The following is a 16655-nucleotide window of genomic DNA, read 5'->3' as shown; positions in this document are numbered from 1 at the left end:
AGGGGGTTGGGGTGGGGGGATAGGTGGGTGGGAGTGGAGTGCAGGAAGGGGTCCCATTGAGAGAGCCACAAAGCAGTCCAAGTGTGGAGGGCGGTGTCAGGGTGACAGGTGGGTTCTCCTTTCCTCCTCTGCCCTCCCAGGAGCACAAGGAGCATTGCGCACCTGACTGGAGTATCAGAAACTGGGTCTTAACCCCCTGGGTGACTGAGGCTCCATCAGCCTGTTGAGACTGTGGGGGAAATCGGAGAAGCAGGCCATGTTTCCTGCCTTTCCTGAGAAATTACAGAGCACAAATGGTGTTTTTCCGCCCTTTGGACAGGAGTCTAGGTTACGAAACCGGGAAAGGACAATTCCCAGGGGCAGAGGTAGTGTGGGGGTCAGCGTGACTCAGCCGCAGACTCAGAGGCACTGATACCACAGGGAACACAGGCTACGGACCGATGGGGCTACGCGGGGTCACCCGGGCAGAGCCCAGGATGCCCAGATGCTCTCGGGCCTGCGGCTCTTCCACCCAGAGATGAGCGATCAGAGGCGGAGCCCTGGCGGGGCGCCCGCACCCGGCGGGGCTGCGTCTCACTAACCTCTCAGCCTCCGAGGGTGGGATGTGACAGTCCTCGTGAAAGAATCGCGGGCAAGTGTCACAGCGGAGCAGCGAGCCCCCTTTACAGCACACCGCACATTCCTTGGAGTTTTCCTGCTAGAAGGGGATTGGTACCTGAGACAGGTTGCTCCCTCTTCCCAGGCCTGGCCCAGAGATGCTCTCAGCTGCTGCGCGCAGGCCCAGGTAAGCTCGTGGGCAACTCTGAGAACAGTCCCTGAGGTTATACTGACACACGGAGGGACATACACAAAGACACAGAGCTGCTGTGTCAATGGGTTGTTTGGTTGGGGGCCGGGGTGTGTGCTGAGGATCCATAGGGGTCTTTCTTGTGGCTGTAAAATGTAACCTAGTAAGTTTTACAAGTAACTTATGTGAGAGGCATGATCCTTACAGTTGGATAAAGATTCAGGTGGTGCTGGGAAAGACTGAAGAGAAAGGAGGAGGAGGAGAAGGGGTGCCAAAGTGCCCCACTGTGGTCCTTTCTCCCCAAGACGGATGGTGGGTGGTCAGATAGACCACCACTCAAAGCAACTGAGAGTCAGTTACAACCAAGAGGGGACCCTGCCACCACCCGCTACTGTCCGTAACACAAATATGAGCACCCTAAGGGGATGGTTAGATAGCATTATGGACTCAATGGACTCGAATTTGAGCAAACTCTGGGAGATAGTGGAGGACAGAGGAGCGTTGCATAGTGCAGTCCATGGGGTTGCAAAGAATTGGACATGACTCAGCCGACACGACTTAGCAACTGAGCAACAACAAAGATTCACAGGTGGGACTCCTGATTCTGCTCCCAGCCCTACAGCACGGACAGGGTGGGGCTCCACACAAGTTAATTGCTCAGTCGTGTCTGACTTTGTGACTTACTGACTCTAGCCCGCCAGGCTTCTCTGACTGTGGGATTCTCCAGGCAAGAATACTGAAGTGGATAGCCATTCTCTTTTCCAAGGGATCTTCCCAACTCAGGGATCGAACCTGGGTCTCCTGCACTGTGGGTGGATTCTTTACCATCTGAGCCACCAGAGAAGCCCTCCACATGCACAAGGGAACCTTTTGTCTGCACAAAGGGTAGGAGTCTGGAAGAGAGGTCCTTCTTCCTGTGCCCCACCGTGGTATTCTCCCCGCAAGACAGATGGTGGGTGGTCAGGAAATAGACCACCAGGAGCTGGAGCAAAGGCTCAAAGCAACTGAGAATCAGTTAGAACCACGGAAAGGACCCTGCCACCACCCACCACTGTCCCTAACACAAATATGAGGGCCCTGACCAAGGGCATCAGGGACGGGAATGTTTAGTCCATTGGCAAAACTAGCCACTCAGCCAAAGGGAAACGTCTTCCTGATCTGGGATGGTGCTCATCTCTCTTAGCTGGGGAGGCTTCCTGAGCGCCCTCTCCACTTCCTAAGCCCCAAGGCCTCCTAAGGAGTGCTCCATAACCCTGACGGTCAAAGACTCTTTCTGGCCTTCCCCTCCTGAACCTGTTAGTCTGCCTCTCTCTGTCTTTAGGGTTGACACCCAACAGCCATTCTTGCCTCAGTGATACCTGGCCTGTGCTGGTCCAGAGTATAGATGCCAGTGCAGACCTACCTGCTCCTCCTGATGGAGAACCTGGTTGGGCCCAGAGCCCTGATACCCCTGCCCCCTACCTCTGTGTTCTGGAGGGAAAGTTTCCAGCACACATGATGCAGCAGGGAAATGACAGAGAAAGGACACACATACCCATGGTCACACTCTAATAAAGGATCTGACTCTGGTTTTTATATTTGATGACTGGTGGTTTCTCTAATCCACCCCTCCCTCTTCCCCTCTTGGCATATCTGGGCAAGGTGCTAAGAAAACCTCATGGGCTCCCTCTCTTGGCCACAGTGAGAAGTTCAAGTCGGACAGACCTCGCCCCAGCAAGGGGACCCTCACCTCGGCCACATGAAGTGAAGTGAAGTGAAAGTCATTCAGTCATGTCCGACTCTTTGTGACCCTATGGACTATACAGTCCATGGAATTCTCCAAGCCAGAATACTGGAATGGGTAGCCTTTCCCTTCTCCAGGGGATCTTCCCAACCCAGGGATTGAACCCAGGTATCCCGCATTGCAGGCAGATTCTTTACCAACTGAGCTATCAGGGAAGCCCATGGCCACATCCCTAACCATAATAAACCTTGGGCTATACCCTTTCTTAGGGTGGCACTAGTGGTAAAGAACCTTCCTGCCCCTGCAGGAGACATAAGAGACTCAGGTTCTATCCCTGGGTTGGAAAGATCCCCTGGAGGAGGGCATGGCAACCCACTCCAGTATTCTTGCCTGGAGAATTCCATAGACAGAGGGAACTCGGCAGGCTACAATCCATATGATCTCACAGAGCTGGACATGACTGAAGTGATGTAGCACGCATACCCTCCAGCCACTTTCAGGCCGGCTTGGGTGCCTGCCTTGCCTCTCCCCAGAAAGTCTCTGTATATGAGCAATAAATATTTTATTCTCTCTTGGCACATGTGTTGCATCATTGGTTTCAACATCTGAACCCAGTTTTTGGTGCAGGGCTGAGCTCACTTACCTGCAGGCAACCACAAGACAGTTGGGTTGGCAAGCAGGAGTCTGGATGACCATTCCAACCTAGGGGTCTCTCTTTGGATTGCTAACTGGCTCAGGTCCCCGCTGACTTATGCTTGAAGTTATGTTGTTCTCTTCTGGGCACTGAGGTTGCCATCATCCACCAGGAGGCACCATCCATTCTTTCCAAGTTTAAGAACAGGCCAGATTGGACATTTAAATGGATGAAAAGTAGAGATAATCACTCTTGCACTAAATAGATCTTATATGGGTTTTCCTGGTGGCTCAGGGGTAAAGAATCCACTTGCCAATGCAGGAGACTCGGGTTTGATCACTGGGTCGAGGAGGTCCCCTGGAGAAGGAAATGGCAACCCGCTCCAGTATTCTTGCCTGGGAAACCCCATGGACAGAGGAACCTGGCAGGCTACAGTCCATGGAGTTGCAAAAGAGTTGGACACAACTTAGGGACTAAATAACAACACAACAACATGATAAATTTCTATTCTTGAAGGCCCTGCTTTAATTTCTACCGAGTTCTATTAACTATTTTAACAGAGTGGAAGGTCCATGGGCTTCATTATGTAAAACCTATTGTGTCAAGGATTTAATTTTATTTTACTTCATCATTTGTTAGCTCAAAGCATCCATGCCCACTACAGGATAGTTTTGAGCAGCGGGTGTTATGGTGAGGCATTAAGGTGAGGTATACCTGTTTGTCCTCTGTTTTATGTTTGGCAAGTCCCCCAAAAGCATAGTAGGTACCTTGTTTAAATTTAATGGGATGCAATTACTCACAAAGGACCCCCATGATATAGCCAATATTAATGCCGTTACTGATGCCATCCATTTCAGTTCAGTTCAGTTCAGTTGCTCAGTCGTGTCCGACTCTGTGACCCCATGGATTGCAGCATGCCAGGCCTCCCTGTCCACCACCAACTCCCATCCATTTAGCAACTGGCAAGTGTTTTACATTCACAGGTTTGGCTCTTATGTTCTGTTCAGTGCCTATCTCAACAGCCTCTCTGCTGGGGTTGGCCTTCATCTTTGCAGGCAAACAAAACTTTACCTGGCTATCCTGGGGTACCTTGACAGCTTTGCTATCATACACACTCTCTGCAGACAAGATTGTAGCTGCAGCCAACTTCCCCCAGGAACACAGGAATGACACCACATCGATGCAACCCTTCTCATTTGACATATTCAGAATATACAACTACAGGAAGGAACTCAGGAGAAGGGAAGGGCCATCACCACACATGCAGAACAAGGCCCTACCTGCTCAGCAAATTCCTAGGCATTGTTTGGTCAGTTGAAGGCTGCTCTATCCCTGACACTGTCAAGAAACAATGACTGACCCTCTTAAAACTCAATCCTACAACAACTGCCCAACATTTTAAAGCCTTTTGAGTTCTGAAAGTAACACCATCCTCATGTACAGATTTTACTTATACTTATTTAAACTGTTGGTTGCAAATCAGCCCACTTGAATCAGGTTGTTGTTACTGTTCAGTCACCCAGCCATGTCTTTGCAACCCCATGGACCGCAGCATGCCAGGTTCCTCTGTCTTCCACTATCTCCGGAAGTTTGCTCAAACTCATGTCCATTGAGTTGGTGATGCTATCTAACCATCTTGCTATCTAACCTGAATGGGGACTCCTCAACAAAAAGTTCTAGGGTTTGTTCAAAAAGTTAAAGAAAAAAAAAATAAAAGCAAAAGCAGAAGCTGTCAGTTTCACCCTATATGCCGTTTGTATAGCAACTGTAGTCTGCATACTGGGCCCTTCCAGTCGTGGAGATTCTCACAGGCTCGGAGCCCCTGATTCTCTGCACCAGCTGCTCAGGTTGCCTTGGGGTCCTGGGAGCAGCACCCTGCAGGCCAGCCACAAAGCAAACGTTTGCAGTATTAGGTTGGCCAAAAAGTCCATTTGGGGTTTCCCATACAATGTTATGGAAAAATCCAAATGCACTTTTTGGCCAACCCAATATCAGGATCAGGTCTCTTGCTGGTACACAGAAACTGAGCAAGGTGCCAGCAGAGACTTGGTATACTGCAGAGCGACAGTGGCGTGTTGGGGGAAGAGCCTGCATTGGTCCGTTTGTGATCAGAACTAAACTTGGTTTTCTTTACCTCACTGCGACTCCTGATGAGGTGGGGGTGGGGGGCGGGGGACTGAAAGGTCAAGTGTGTCCCTGGCTGTCATTTGCTGACATGTAGCATTGGGAAACAGATGTGGAAACAGTGGAAACAATGTCAGACTTTATTTTTTGGGGCTCCAAAATCACTGCAGATGGTGACTGCAGCCATGAAATTAAAAGACGCTTACTCCTTGGAAGAAACGTTATGAACAACCTAGATAGCATATTGTAAAGCAGAGACGTTACTTTGCCAACAAAGGTCCGTCTACTCAAGGCTATGGTTTTTCCTGTGGTCATGTATGGATGTGAGAGTTGGACTGTGAAGAAAGCTGAGCGCCAAAGAATTGATGCTTTTGAACTGTGGTGTTGGAGAAGACTCTTGAGAGTCCCTTGGACTGCAAGGAGATCCAACCAGTCCATTCTGAAGGAGATTGGCCCTGGGATTTCTTTGGAAGGAATGATGCTAAAGCTGAAACTCCAGTACTTTGGCCACCTCGTGTGAAGAGCTGACTCATTGGAAAAGACTCTGATGCTGGGAGGGATTGGGGGCAGGAGGAGAAGGAGACGACAGAGGATGAGATGGCTGGATGGCATCACTGACTTGATGGACATGGGTCTGAGTGAACTCCGGGAGTCGGTGATGGACAGGGAGGCCTGGCGTGCTGCGATTCATGGGGTCGCAAAGAGTCGGACACGACTGGGCAACTGAACTGAATTGAACTGAGCATTATGAGTAAGAGGGAATTATAATATTGGGGCCATTAATTAATGATCTGGATTTTAAAAATCTTTATTTCTTTCTGGTTACAAGAGTAATAAATGATCATTATAAAAATTCCACCTGTATATAAATATATAACGTGGAAGGCAAACGTCCCTTGTCATCCCGTCCCAGAACTCTTCCAGATATTTTTTAGTCATAGCCCTACACATTCGCATAGACAATACTGCGCTCCTTCTGTACATGTTATTACCAGGTTGAGCTTCCTGAAGCTTTCCTGACCTTAAACCCTTAGATGACTATAGGATGAATATACACTGGCAAAGCATTTTTAAAAACCACCATTCTGTCGATTATCAGTTTATTTTAGAGTGTTGATGGATATCTATAGTCTTATTTTTTTTGCTATTACAAGGAACCTCCCTAAACATATCAAGGTATTTCAAATCAGCATGGAAAAGATAATTTATATAATAAACAACTTTGGGGGACCTTTGGGGGACCTCATTGCCTTATCAACTTTGAGTGAATCCAGCCAAGGGTCAGGTTAACCTCCTGGACAAGATGGAAGAGGCATCATTGCATCTGTTGGAAGCCCATATCTATGGGAAGCCCATGAATGGGACTCGAGACTAGAAAACCTATCTATGTAAGTAAAGGCACCTGAGGAGGAGCAGTGGGTACAGCCAATGAATGAATGCCATCGGGAGGCCCTGCAGAGACAAAGCTCAGTTCAAACACATTATTCCATTCTGCTGTTACCAATAAGGAGCATGTCGAAGTTAGGAATCCTTGGAGTTCAATCAAGGATGATCTTCTTACTCTTATTTCTTACTATTTGTCTATTCTTGTCTATTTCAATACCATATTTACTTTTCAAACTAGAGCACTCTATTTCTGACACATTTGGTTGCTGATCATCCCAATACACAAATCTTTTTTGTAGAACACACGCTAGTGACCTAATCTTCATTTTAAAGAGTTACCTGCTTCCCTGTCTTAACTATGAACATAAGGCGGCATGTACAAGCATCGGTGCGCTAAAGCAGTCGTCAGGAAACCGCAGTGCTGAAATGGGAAGGTGACTCGGGCCTGGGAAGGTCGAGGATGCCCGGGCCAGCCTTGGCACATGGTAAGTCTGCAACGTGGTGGCTGAGAATGTGGTAGGAATTCACCTGCTATTTACCTCTGTCTTGAGATGTTTTCTTGAAGGACAGAACAAAATTCCGTTCTGCAAGAGAGGACAGGTCAATGAATGGGACTGTTCTGAAGGCTTTTCTTTTGTAAATATCCAAGTCCCCACTTGTGAATGAATATTTGTACATGGACAGCCTACTGGGTCTCCAACCCAAGAGAGCAGGAAGAATAACTAGCTCCCTCCTCCCATTGGTCTTCTTCTGGACCTTTTCTTCTCTCTCTGTGCTAGCCTACCCACTCCTTTTCCTTCCCATTTCTTCTCTGGATAACATCCTTATGATTTCATTTCAGGGATCACATTCTGAGTGCTATGGAGCGGTTTCGTGTTGGGACCTGGGATCACAGAGACGAGTGCCCTTGTTTGTTGCCATGGGCTGGAACAGGGTACCGGGGAAATGGAGAGGAGGGACTAGCCATGGGCAGGATGGTCTGGAAATGCTTCACCGAGGGGCCCACGTGGACTGTGGTCTTGAGGAGGCGTTTATTGGGTGGTGGGCACAGGGAAGCTTTCAGAGGGGTCTCTCTCTTCATCTAGTTTCCTTGCAGCCCACCCTCTCCCATAACAGCAGGGTAAGCTTCTTAAATCCCTCCATCTTGTATTTAAAGTTTCCCCTCATCAGCACCAGTCTGGGTTCCTAACTTCCTCACCCACAGTGTTTTTCTATGATCGGTTAGCTCTTTCTCAGTCCCGCTGTGGAATCCTGATGGGAATTTCCTCACACTGCTGTTATTGTAATTCTGCTCATCCTTCAGGGAATTAAACTCCCCACCTATGTGTCTCTTGTTATTACAATACCTGCAGCAGCTTTCCTAGGCTCTTTCCTCCACAAAACACACTATGCTTCCAGTTCCTAGAATGTTTCCGCTTTCCTTCAATTTCAAATTCTGTTGGTGTGAACCAAACTCCCTTCTCATTCTGAATACACTTCTTTGAGGATCCTGGAAGGTAAAGACAGTCCATCTTACATCCACCTCCATCCTCCGTGAATTCACCCTAAACCTCCATCCCCCTATTCATGGTGCTCTACCATTCTGGGTTCAGAGACTCCCTGTGAGGTGGGAGAATGAGCAGGGAAACCCGACTCCTCCTCTCTGATTGAAGGAAGCCCTGAAACCCACCTGAGTGGTGAGGGACTGGGACAGGATTTGCCTTTCACTTGGCAAGGACGTGTGTCACAGGTCCATGGATGACTTCCACGTGGGAAGGCAGTGGCCTGGTCACCAGATATAAAATGACATTGAAAAGGTGGAAAAATCCCTTCATCACAAGCCCAGCTGTTTTCTAAAGCAGCCTTGCTTGCAGGGTCCACGCCCTGAACAATGACACATGCGGATATTCTCTTCCCTTCTAGTGATTCCTTCATCGTGGGGTTCCAAAGGGCAGAAGGTCAAGGAACTCACCTTGCTTCATTTTCTCCTTATATAAAATCCCCTTTGCCTCCCCACAGGTCACGGGGAGTTCAGGAGAGTGAAAATCGATAGTTTTATCTTTGGCTTTTTCTGAAAGTAGAAAAGAACAGGTTGGAGTTCCCTGGTGGTTCAGGGGATAGGAATCTGTCCGCCAATGCTGGGGACGTGGTTTCGATCCCTGGTCAGGGAAGACGCCACATGTCCCAGGCAACTAAAACAAGTGTGTCACGACCACCGAAGCCCGTGCAGCAGTGCGCCTAGAGCCTGTGCTCCGCGACACAGAGTAGACCACCCCCAACCACAACTAGAGAAAGCCCACTCGCAGCCACGAAGACCCAGCCCAACCAAAAACCGAATAAATACATTATTAAAAAGGAAAAGAACACATTAGTGTTCTTCAGTCTTCGTTCTGTCTCCCCCTTGAATTTTCCATGAATTCTAATAATAAGAGCAGTGACCATAATAACATAAAGAACTCTGGGGGAGCATTCTCTGGTTAATTCACAGGAAGTCTTCCATTTTGAGTGGCAGACTACACGGGTGTACCGAGGGGTCCTTAATAAACAAAACAACCCCCGCCAACACAATACCACATAAAATACTTGAATAAACATATTGTGCTTCAATTGTGTGAATGTGTTTAAATTTGCAGACTAATCCACTATCACCTAATGCTCCTTTATTCCATAAGCATCCTGCTTGTCCCTCTGTGCTGATGGGAGTTGCCAGCCCAGAATATTCCTTTGCATTCATGTAGTTAGAGAACATTTCTCTGTCTATGATTTTTTTTTTTTTGGCTTGATTCAAACAAAGATGGGGTTAAGTGAAGCAGTTAGCACTGAGAGGAGAATGTTAAGTCTTGTCCCTTTTCATTTGATTGCTCTCCCGTTTCTTCCTGTAAGAGGAAAAGAAAACCCCCAAGAGTTCTAGACTAGTCTGCACATTGAGTAGGCAACTCAGAGCCTTAGAGTAGGGATCTGGGGTTCTGATTCAGGAGAAAGAATTGTAAAAGTAGAAGGGGTAACAAACATCGGGCTTCCCAGGGGCACTGGTGATAAAGAACTCGCCTGCCAATGCAGGAGACATAAGAGACTCAGGTTTGATCCCTGGATTAGGAAGATCTCCTGGAGGAGGAGAAGGCAACCCACTCCAGTATTCTTGCTTGGAGAATTCCACAGATAGTGGAGCCTCTTGGACTACAGTCCAAGGGGTTGCAAAGAGTTGGACATGACTTTAGAGCCTTAGCACAAACACAACATCAGTTCAGTTCAGTTGCTCAGTCGTGTCCGACTCTCTGTGACCCTATGAATGACCCTATGAATCGCAGCACGCCAGGCCTCCCTGTCCATCACCAACTCCCGGACTTCACTGAGACTCACGTCCATCGAGTCAGTGATGCCATCCATCCGTCTCATCCTCCTGCCCCCAATCCCTCCCAGCATCAGAGTCTTTTCCAATGAGTCAACTCTTCGCATGAAGTGGCCAAAGTACTGGAGTTTCAGCTTCATTCCTGCTTCCCCCATCCCCCGCCAACCTCACCGTGGACAAGTTCGTTAAAGACAGACGCGGGAGCTGTTTCTTGGGGTGGGGGTGGGGCAGAGAGAAAGAGCTCCCCAGAGCTGATGTGCGTTCATACTGGACGTGGTTGCATCTGCAATGAGGCAAGGAGAATACATAGCCCAACTCTCACCCTGGTCTCAAACACTTATAGAAAGATCTAAAGGAAGACATGTGAAAAAGCAAGCGCATCATTGGGGGAAAAAAACCGAAACAGAGAAGCATCAACGGCAAGGAAACCATGAGTTAGTTCAGAAAGATGTGAGCTAGGTAGAGTCAGATGAGAAATGAGAAGTGAGGCGAAAGTTGTCTTCTATAGACCCCAGAGGAAGCTCAGCCTTGTGGAGCAGGGGTTGTAGCAAGGTAGGTAAGAATAAGGGGTGGGAAGACCTTGGTGGGAAGAACAGCTGGCCAGTGCTCTTGCACAGAGTGGCTGGCTCCACCACTGGCCCCCAGCATCTGCCCACTAAATACGACCCAGTGAACGAGAGCATGGCGCTGGAAGCCAGACTGGGTGGGCGTGTAATCCTGGCTCTGCAATTCACTAGCAAGGTTACAACAGGGTGTGCTGATGTCATCAAAGCTGAGTGGGGCATTTGCACCACAGGTTCTTAACTTGCTGACAAGGCGGAGTCATGGGTAACTTTGAATCACTGTGAAAATCCCGAGGGGGATTTGGATGGCAACAGGGACCTTCCATAGTTATCTGTGTCACCAAACGATGAAGTACAGGTCCAGTGGACACAGACATCCCAGACATGCCCACAGGCAGATGTGGCTGCAGTGTGTGGCTTTGGGAACTCTGGGCAGCCAGCCCAGTGTGCAGAGTGGTGGGCACGGGCAGCTCCCCCTCCTTTGCCTGATTAGGAGGGACCTTGTGTCCCTAATGCTTCCAAAGCCACCCCCCCACCCCCACCCTCAGGGAGGAAGAAAGTTTTCTGATCTGCTTCCCATGATCTTTCATTTGGCTCCATCCCACCTCTCATCTCAGTAAACAGACGTTTAAGGTTGGAAGCCTGGAGGGGTGGAGGGTGGTTTGAGTGCAGCTCTCCCACATCTATTAGGTCACCGCTAGTAAATGTGAGCAAAGACGAGGAACCTGCTAGGAAAAGTAAGCAATTAAAAAGCAAAGGGAGGGACTTCCCTGGTGGTCCACTGGTTAAGACTTCGTGATTCCAGGGCAAGTGGTACGAGTTCGATCCCTGGTCGGGGAACTAAGATCCAGCAGGCTGAGCAGCGTGGCCAGAAAACAAACAAACAGAAAACAACCCCAAATCAACCAAATAACAAGAAACAGCAACAGCAATAACACCAAAAAAAAAAAAAAAGGAGTTCATCGAGATGAAAAGCCTGGTGGAGAAAATGAAAAGAAAAGCCTAACCGAGACAAAGAAAAGCGGAATGGAAAATCCCCCATTAGTGATGGGGAAGACCACCTCCAGGGATTCTTACAGAACCTAGGGAAGAGGCACAAGGTGAACACTATGCCTGGGGACTTCCCTGGTGGGTCAGTGGTGGAGAATCCACCTGCCAATGCAGGGGACACAGGTTCAATCCTTGGTCCGGGAAGCTTCCACACGCCACAGAGCAACTATGCCCGTTTGTTGCAACCACTGAGCCCATGCTCCAGAACCCTCGAGCAGCAACTACTGAGCCCATGAGCTGCAACTGCTGAAGTCCATGCACCCTAGAGACTGCTCCACCACAAGAGCAGCCACCGCAGTGAGAAGCCCTGGGACCACAACTAGGAAGTAGCCTGCTCACAGCAATGAAGACCAAGTGCAGTAAAAAGTAATAATAATAAAATCAAAACAGAAAAACCCATCATGGCCTGGGGAAAAGTCTGGACCTCTGTATCTGTAGAGGAAGGGCCTGTGTGGCGATGGAGTGGCTGGAGAAGCACTGGTTAGGGGCCTAGTAAAAGCAGCACACATGTTTTCTTGTTTATTTGCACAACAACCTTAGGAAAGGGAAGGCAGTGGCCGTGGTCCTCATTTTAGAGTTGGGGACTTTGGCACAGATTTGGAGAGAGAATGCCTGGCAGTCACCGCACTGTGAGATGAGGCTGGCATTGGAATCCAGACATGCCAGCCCCTATGTGTGTGCTCTTTTCATGCCATCAGGAACACTGCGACAAGATTCCACATTGTTTAAAGCAGAGTGTGTGTGTGGGTACTCAGTCGTTCAGTCGTGTCCGACTCTTTGTGACCCTATGGACGGTAGCCCACCAGGCTCTTCTGTCCCACACAGGGTGTGTGTGTGCCTCCTGTCACTTCAGTCACGTCTGACTCTTTGCCACCCCAAGACAAGGTGTTAAATCAGAAGTCAAAGCCGGGTGGGCGGACATGCTAAGGAGGTGGGAGAAACTGATGCTGACGGACAGCTGTCAGTGTTTGCCTAGACTCTTGCCTCCTACTTGGTTTCCTGCAAAGACCTGGAGGGGGAGTATTTATTTCTCAGCGTAAACAAAGGACTTGAGATTAAAACACCTAGGTTGGTTTTAGCTCATGCCAGTCCTTTATGTGGAGAAGGCAATGGCACCCCACTCCAGTACTCCTGCCTGGAAAAATCCCATGGATGGAGGAGCCTGGTAGGCTGCAGTCCATGGGGTCGCTATGAGTCAGATACGACTGAGCGACTTCACTTTCACTTTTCACTTTCATGCACTGGAGAAGGAAATGGCAACCCACTCCAGTGTTCTTGCCTGGAGAATCCCAAGAACGGGGGAGCCTGGTGGGCTGCCATCTATGGAGTCACACAGAGTCGGACACGACTGAAGTGACTTAGCAGCAGCAGCAGCAGCAGTCCTTTATGTTCTAAGAGAATCTGCAAAATGGGCTGGAAAATAACCTATTTGAGGATTAAATGGCAAAAAGTAGAACAAATCAGTTGCCAATTGTAAAGTGATGTACACACTTACATATCGTTGGCAGGGCTTCTGTGTATGGTCGTGTGGAATACACATCGAGCAGAGTCCCCCTTTAAGGTGGGGAGGGGAGCTCCTAGTGACATCAGAGCTATAGATCATTCGCACACTTCCTGCCTCTTTCCAGCAGGGGGCAGTAAAGGGCCTGGTTACAAGAATCAGCTCTGCCAGATTAATAAGTCAAGTGTGTTTCTCTTCTAGTTTATATGGGTCAATGGAGGCCCTGATATAGGTATTCATACTTGATGAGGAAGCATGGATAATGTATTGATCTGACAGCTATTTAAGCACAAAGTGCAAGGCGCAGAGGAGAGCTGGAGCCACGAGCAAAGCCTTCTGACCTCATTTGACTTTCCCGAAGTGAATAGGATGTACACAGTTAATCACACTTGTGATAAAACAAACTCACAGCCTTAGAGAAGAACTTACAGTTACCAGGGGGGAACGGTGCAGGGAGGGATAGTTAGGGAGTTTGGGATGGACATGTACACACTGCTGTATTTAAAATGGATAACCAACAAGTACCTTCTGTATAGCACAGGGAACTCTACTCAGTATTATCTAACAACCTAAATGGGAAGAGAATTTGAAAAAGGATACATGTATAGGTATAACTGAGTCAGTTTGCTGGACAGTAGAAATTAACAGAACATTGTAAATTAACTATACTTCTTTTCTTTTTTTTTTTATAAAGAGATCTGAGTACTTCCCTGGTGGTCCAGTGGTTAAGACTCTATGCTTCCACTGTAAGGGGTATGGGGTCGATCCCTGGTGGGGGAAGTTCTTGCCTCAAGTTATGGCCGAAAAAAGGGAGAACCAAAAAAGAAAAAAAATCCAAAAAAAAAAATATATATATATACTTGTGATAAGTGCCACCAAGAAAAAACACTGTACCTGCTGGGTTCAAGAGGCTTTGTTCAAGGTGAGTCTGAAGCTGTGTAGCAAAGAAAGGAGGATGGAGGGGTTGGCTATGGGGATGGAGTGTGTGATGGGGGAGGAGATACAGGAGCTGGCCCTGAGCAGGATGGAGCAGGAAGCACTGGGTGATGCTCAGAGAACCAGGCTGGAAGAGGCCCTGGGGGCTGCGGCTAGGGGTTGGAATACGGGTGTAGATTATGTTCTATTTCTTGACCCGGTGGTTGGGTACACCTGGGCTTTTCCTTCGTGTGAGTCCCTCAAGTTGTACACTACGCACCAGCATTTTTCTGTAAGCACAGTATGCCAGTGCTCCTCAAGATGTCGACCTGCGATGAGCTTGACCAGAACAGGAATCAATGCAGGGCTGTCTATAATACTATACATAAAATAGACAACAAATAAAGACCTGCACTGCACAGCACAGGGAACTCCGCTCAATACTCTCTAATGGCCTAGATGGAAAATAACCGAAAATGGAGTGGATGTATATATTACGTATACCTGATTCACTGTGCTATGCAGCAGAAAGTACAACACTGTAAATCAACTACAGTTTGATAAAAATTTTAAAAGTAATAAAAAGAGTGCGTGCTAAGTCTTCAGTCGTGTCCAGCTCTGTGCTAACGTATGGACTGTAGCCTGCCAAGTTCCTCTGTCCGTGGGATTTTCCAGACAAGAATACTGGAGTGGGTTGCCATTTCCTCCTCCAGGGCATCTTCCCAGCCCAAGCATCGAACCTGTGTCTCATGTCTCCTGCATTGGCAGGTGGATTCTTTACCACCAGCGCCATCTGGGAAGCCCCAGATAGAAACAGTGATGTTAGTAATGGAGGCTAGAGAATGCTGAAGTCATTTATGGTCCTCCCAGAACTCAGTGGTTTATTATAGACTTCAGCCAACTACGGCCCAGGAGCCAATCGGCCCAATGTCTGTTTCTGCGATGAATGTTTTATTGGAGCGGAGCCAGGCCTACTTGTTATATTTTTGCCTCTGCCAGTTTCCTGCTCCCAGGAAAAGGTTAAAGTAGCAGCACTAAACCAGTATGGCCAGCCGAGCCTAAATGACTCACTCTCTGGCCCGTTATAGAAAAAGTTTTTCAAGCTTTGGCTTGCAGTGACCCTCTCACTTCTGTCCACATTTCTTTGGCCAAGTCACATGGCCCTTCTTGAGTACACAAGGCAGGAGCGTGTGACCTTCTGAGATGCTGGCGAGCAGTACTGTGACCTCCCACCTCGTGTTTAACCCTGTGCAGTGGGCAAAGAGGTTTCGAGGAAAACACTGGCAGACTATCACTCTTGGCCTGTGTGTTCAACAAATGGAAAAGGCTTGTTATTTCTGTGTCCAACTTGTTATTTCTATGATATGTCCAACTCTTTGCGACCCCATGTAACTATAGCCCACCAGGCTCTTCTGTCTATGGTATTTTCCAGGCAAGAAGACTGGAGTGGGTAGCCATTCCTTTCTCCAGGGGCTCTTCCCGACCCAGGGATTGAACCTGGTTCTCCTGTGTTGCAGGAAGATACTTTACCGTCAGAGCCACCAGGGAAGTCCTTATTATTTCTAGTGCTGGTGAAGACGTAGGGGAAAGTGTGTCCACACCATATTCATGGGAGTCTAAACTGGCAACAGTCTGATCATTGGGTAGGGCACTATTTATTTTACTTTATTTTTAATTTAATTTTTTGGCCACACCGCACCACGCCACTTATGGGATTTAAGTTGCTCGACCAGGGATGGAAGCCAGGCCCTCGGCAGTGAGAGCACAGACTCCTAACCACCGGATGACCAGGAGTTTCCCAGTATGGGATAATTCTACTTTTTAAAATATTTATTTGTTCATTTGACTGTGTGGGGTCTTAGTTGCGGCACACGGATCTTTGTGGCACACAGGCTCGGTGGCTGTGGCATGCGAGCTTAGTTGCCTGACCAGGGATTGAACTCATGTTCCCTGCACGGTTAGGTGGATTCTTAACCACTGGACCAGCAGGGAAGTCCCGAGATAATTTTAAATACGCAGACTCATGGGTTAGTCTATTTCACCTCCAGAGACAAACCATGAAGAAATAAGCCAGAGAACGTGTCCACCCCCGTCAGTGGGTCGGCCCGAATCAGAGAGCAGCCCCCAGACTCCACGGAGCAGGTGACTCTGCTGATGGATGTAAACAGCAGAACCTGGGAGAGGTGACCTGGGTTCACAGGACACAGCTGAGGCAACCTGCACCCTGGGGACGCGATTACTTCTCCCAGCAACCACCCCAGACCCTGGGACCCTGCTCTGTCTTCATGCCGCCTCACGGATGCTTCTCCCTCCTTCTAGTAATCACTTTAGATCTACATCACCTGTGCGGGCTCCATGAGCGACCCTCCCACGCTGAGCATTCAGGTGACCAGTGCCACCACCAGCTTTATCCTTTTGTGCAGGCATTCGGGCACCTTCAGCCTGTGCCTTTCGGGCTCTTGTCATGACTGTTGATTTTCTGGTTGAGTCATCCTTCTTTTGAGTCACCTGATTCACCCCTTGGAGCTTCTCTTGGATTCTGAGCCCTGATGAGGCTGCTCCTGGAGCAAATAGAGATTTGTGATGAGTTTTCACTGGGGTCCCAGTGGCCCTCCTGTTAGCGACCTCCCTCTCACATTCCCAG

At 48.6% G+C, this 16655-nt stretch overlaps 1 protein-coding gene across 5 annotated transcripts in view; it reads right to left on the bottom strand.

Moving 5' to 3' along the window:
- The window catches only part of SP110 (SP110 nuclear body protein), a 50159-nt gene that overhangs the window by 3584 nt on the left and 29920 nt on the right, over nucleotides 1–16655 (bottom strand). For 4 of the 5 annotated variants that reach the window (XM_010836993.1, XM_010836989.1, XM_010836992.1 and 1 more), the window contains 5 exons: nucleotides 16354–16572; nucleotides 8606–8704; nucleotides 8001–8143; nucleotides 7194–7238; nucleotides 582–697 (listed from right to left, as the gene is read on the bottom strand). In XM_010836993.1, the coding sequence (XP_010835295.1) occupies nucleotides 582–697; nucleotides 7194–7238; nucleotides 8001–8143; nucleotides 8606–8704; nucleotides 16354–16572 (622 nt within the window). The remainder of the gene's footprint in view (nucleotides 1–581; nucleotides 698–7193; nucleotides 7239–8000; nucleotides 8144–8605; nucleotides 8705–16353; nucleotides 16573–16655) is intronic. The other variant, XM_010836990.1, reaches the window with a different exon arrangement.

The sequence above is a fragment of the Bison bison genome, unplaced genomic scaffold, assembly GCF_000754665.1.
Source record: "Bison bison bison isolate TAMUID 2011002044 unplaced genomic scaffold, Bison_UMD1.0 scf7180017864068, whole genome shotgun sequence".
Classification (NCBI taxonomy): domain Eukaryota; kingdom Metazoa; phylum Chordata; class Mammalia; order Artiodactyla; family Bovidae; genus Bison; species Bison bison.
This window is presented reverse-complemented; position numbering and strand designations above follow the sequence as displayed.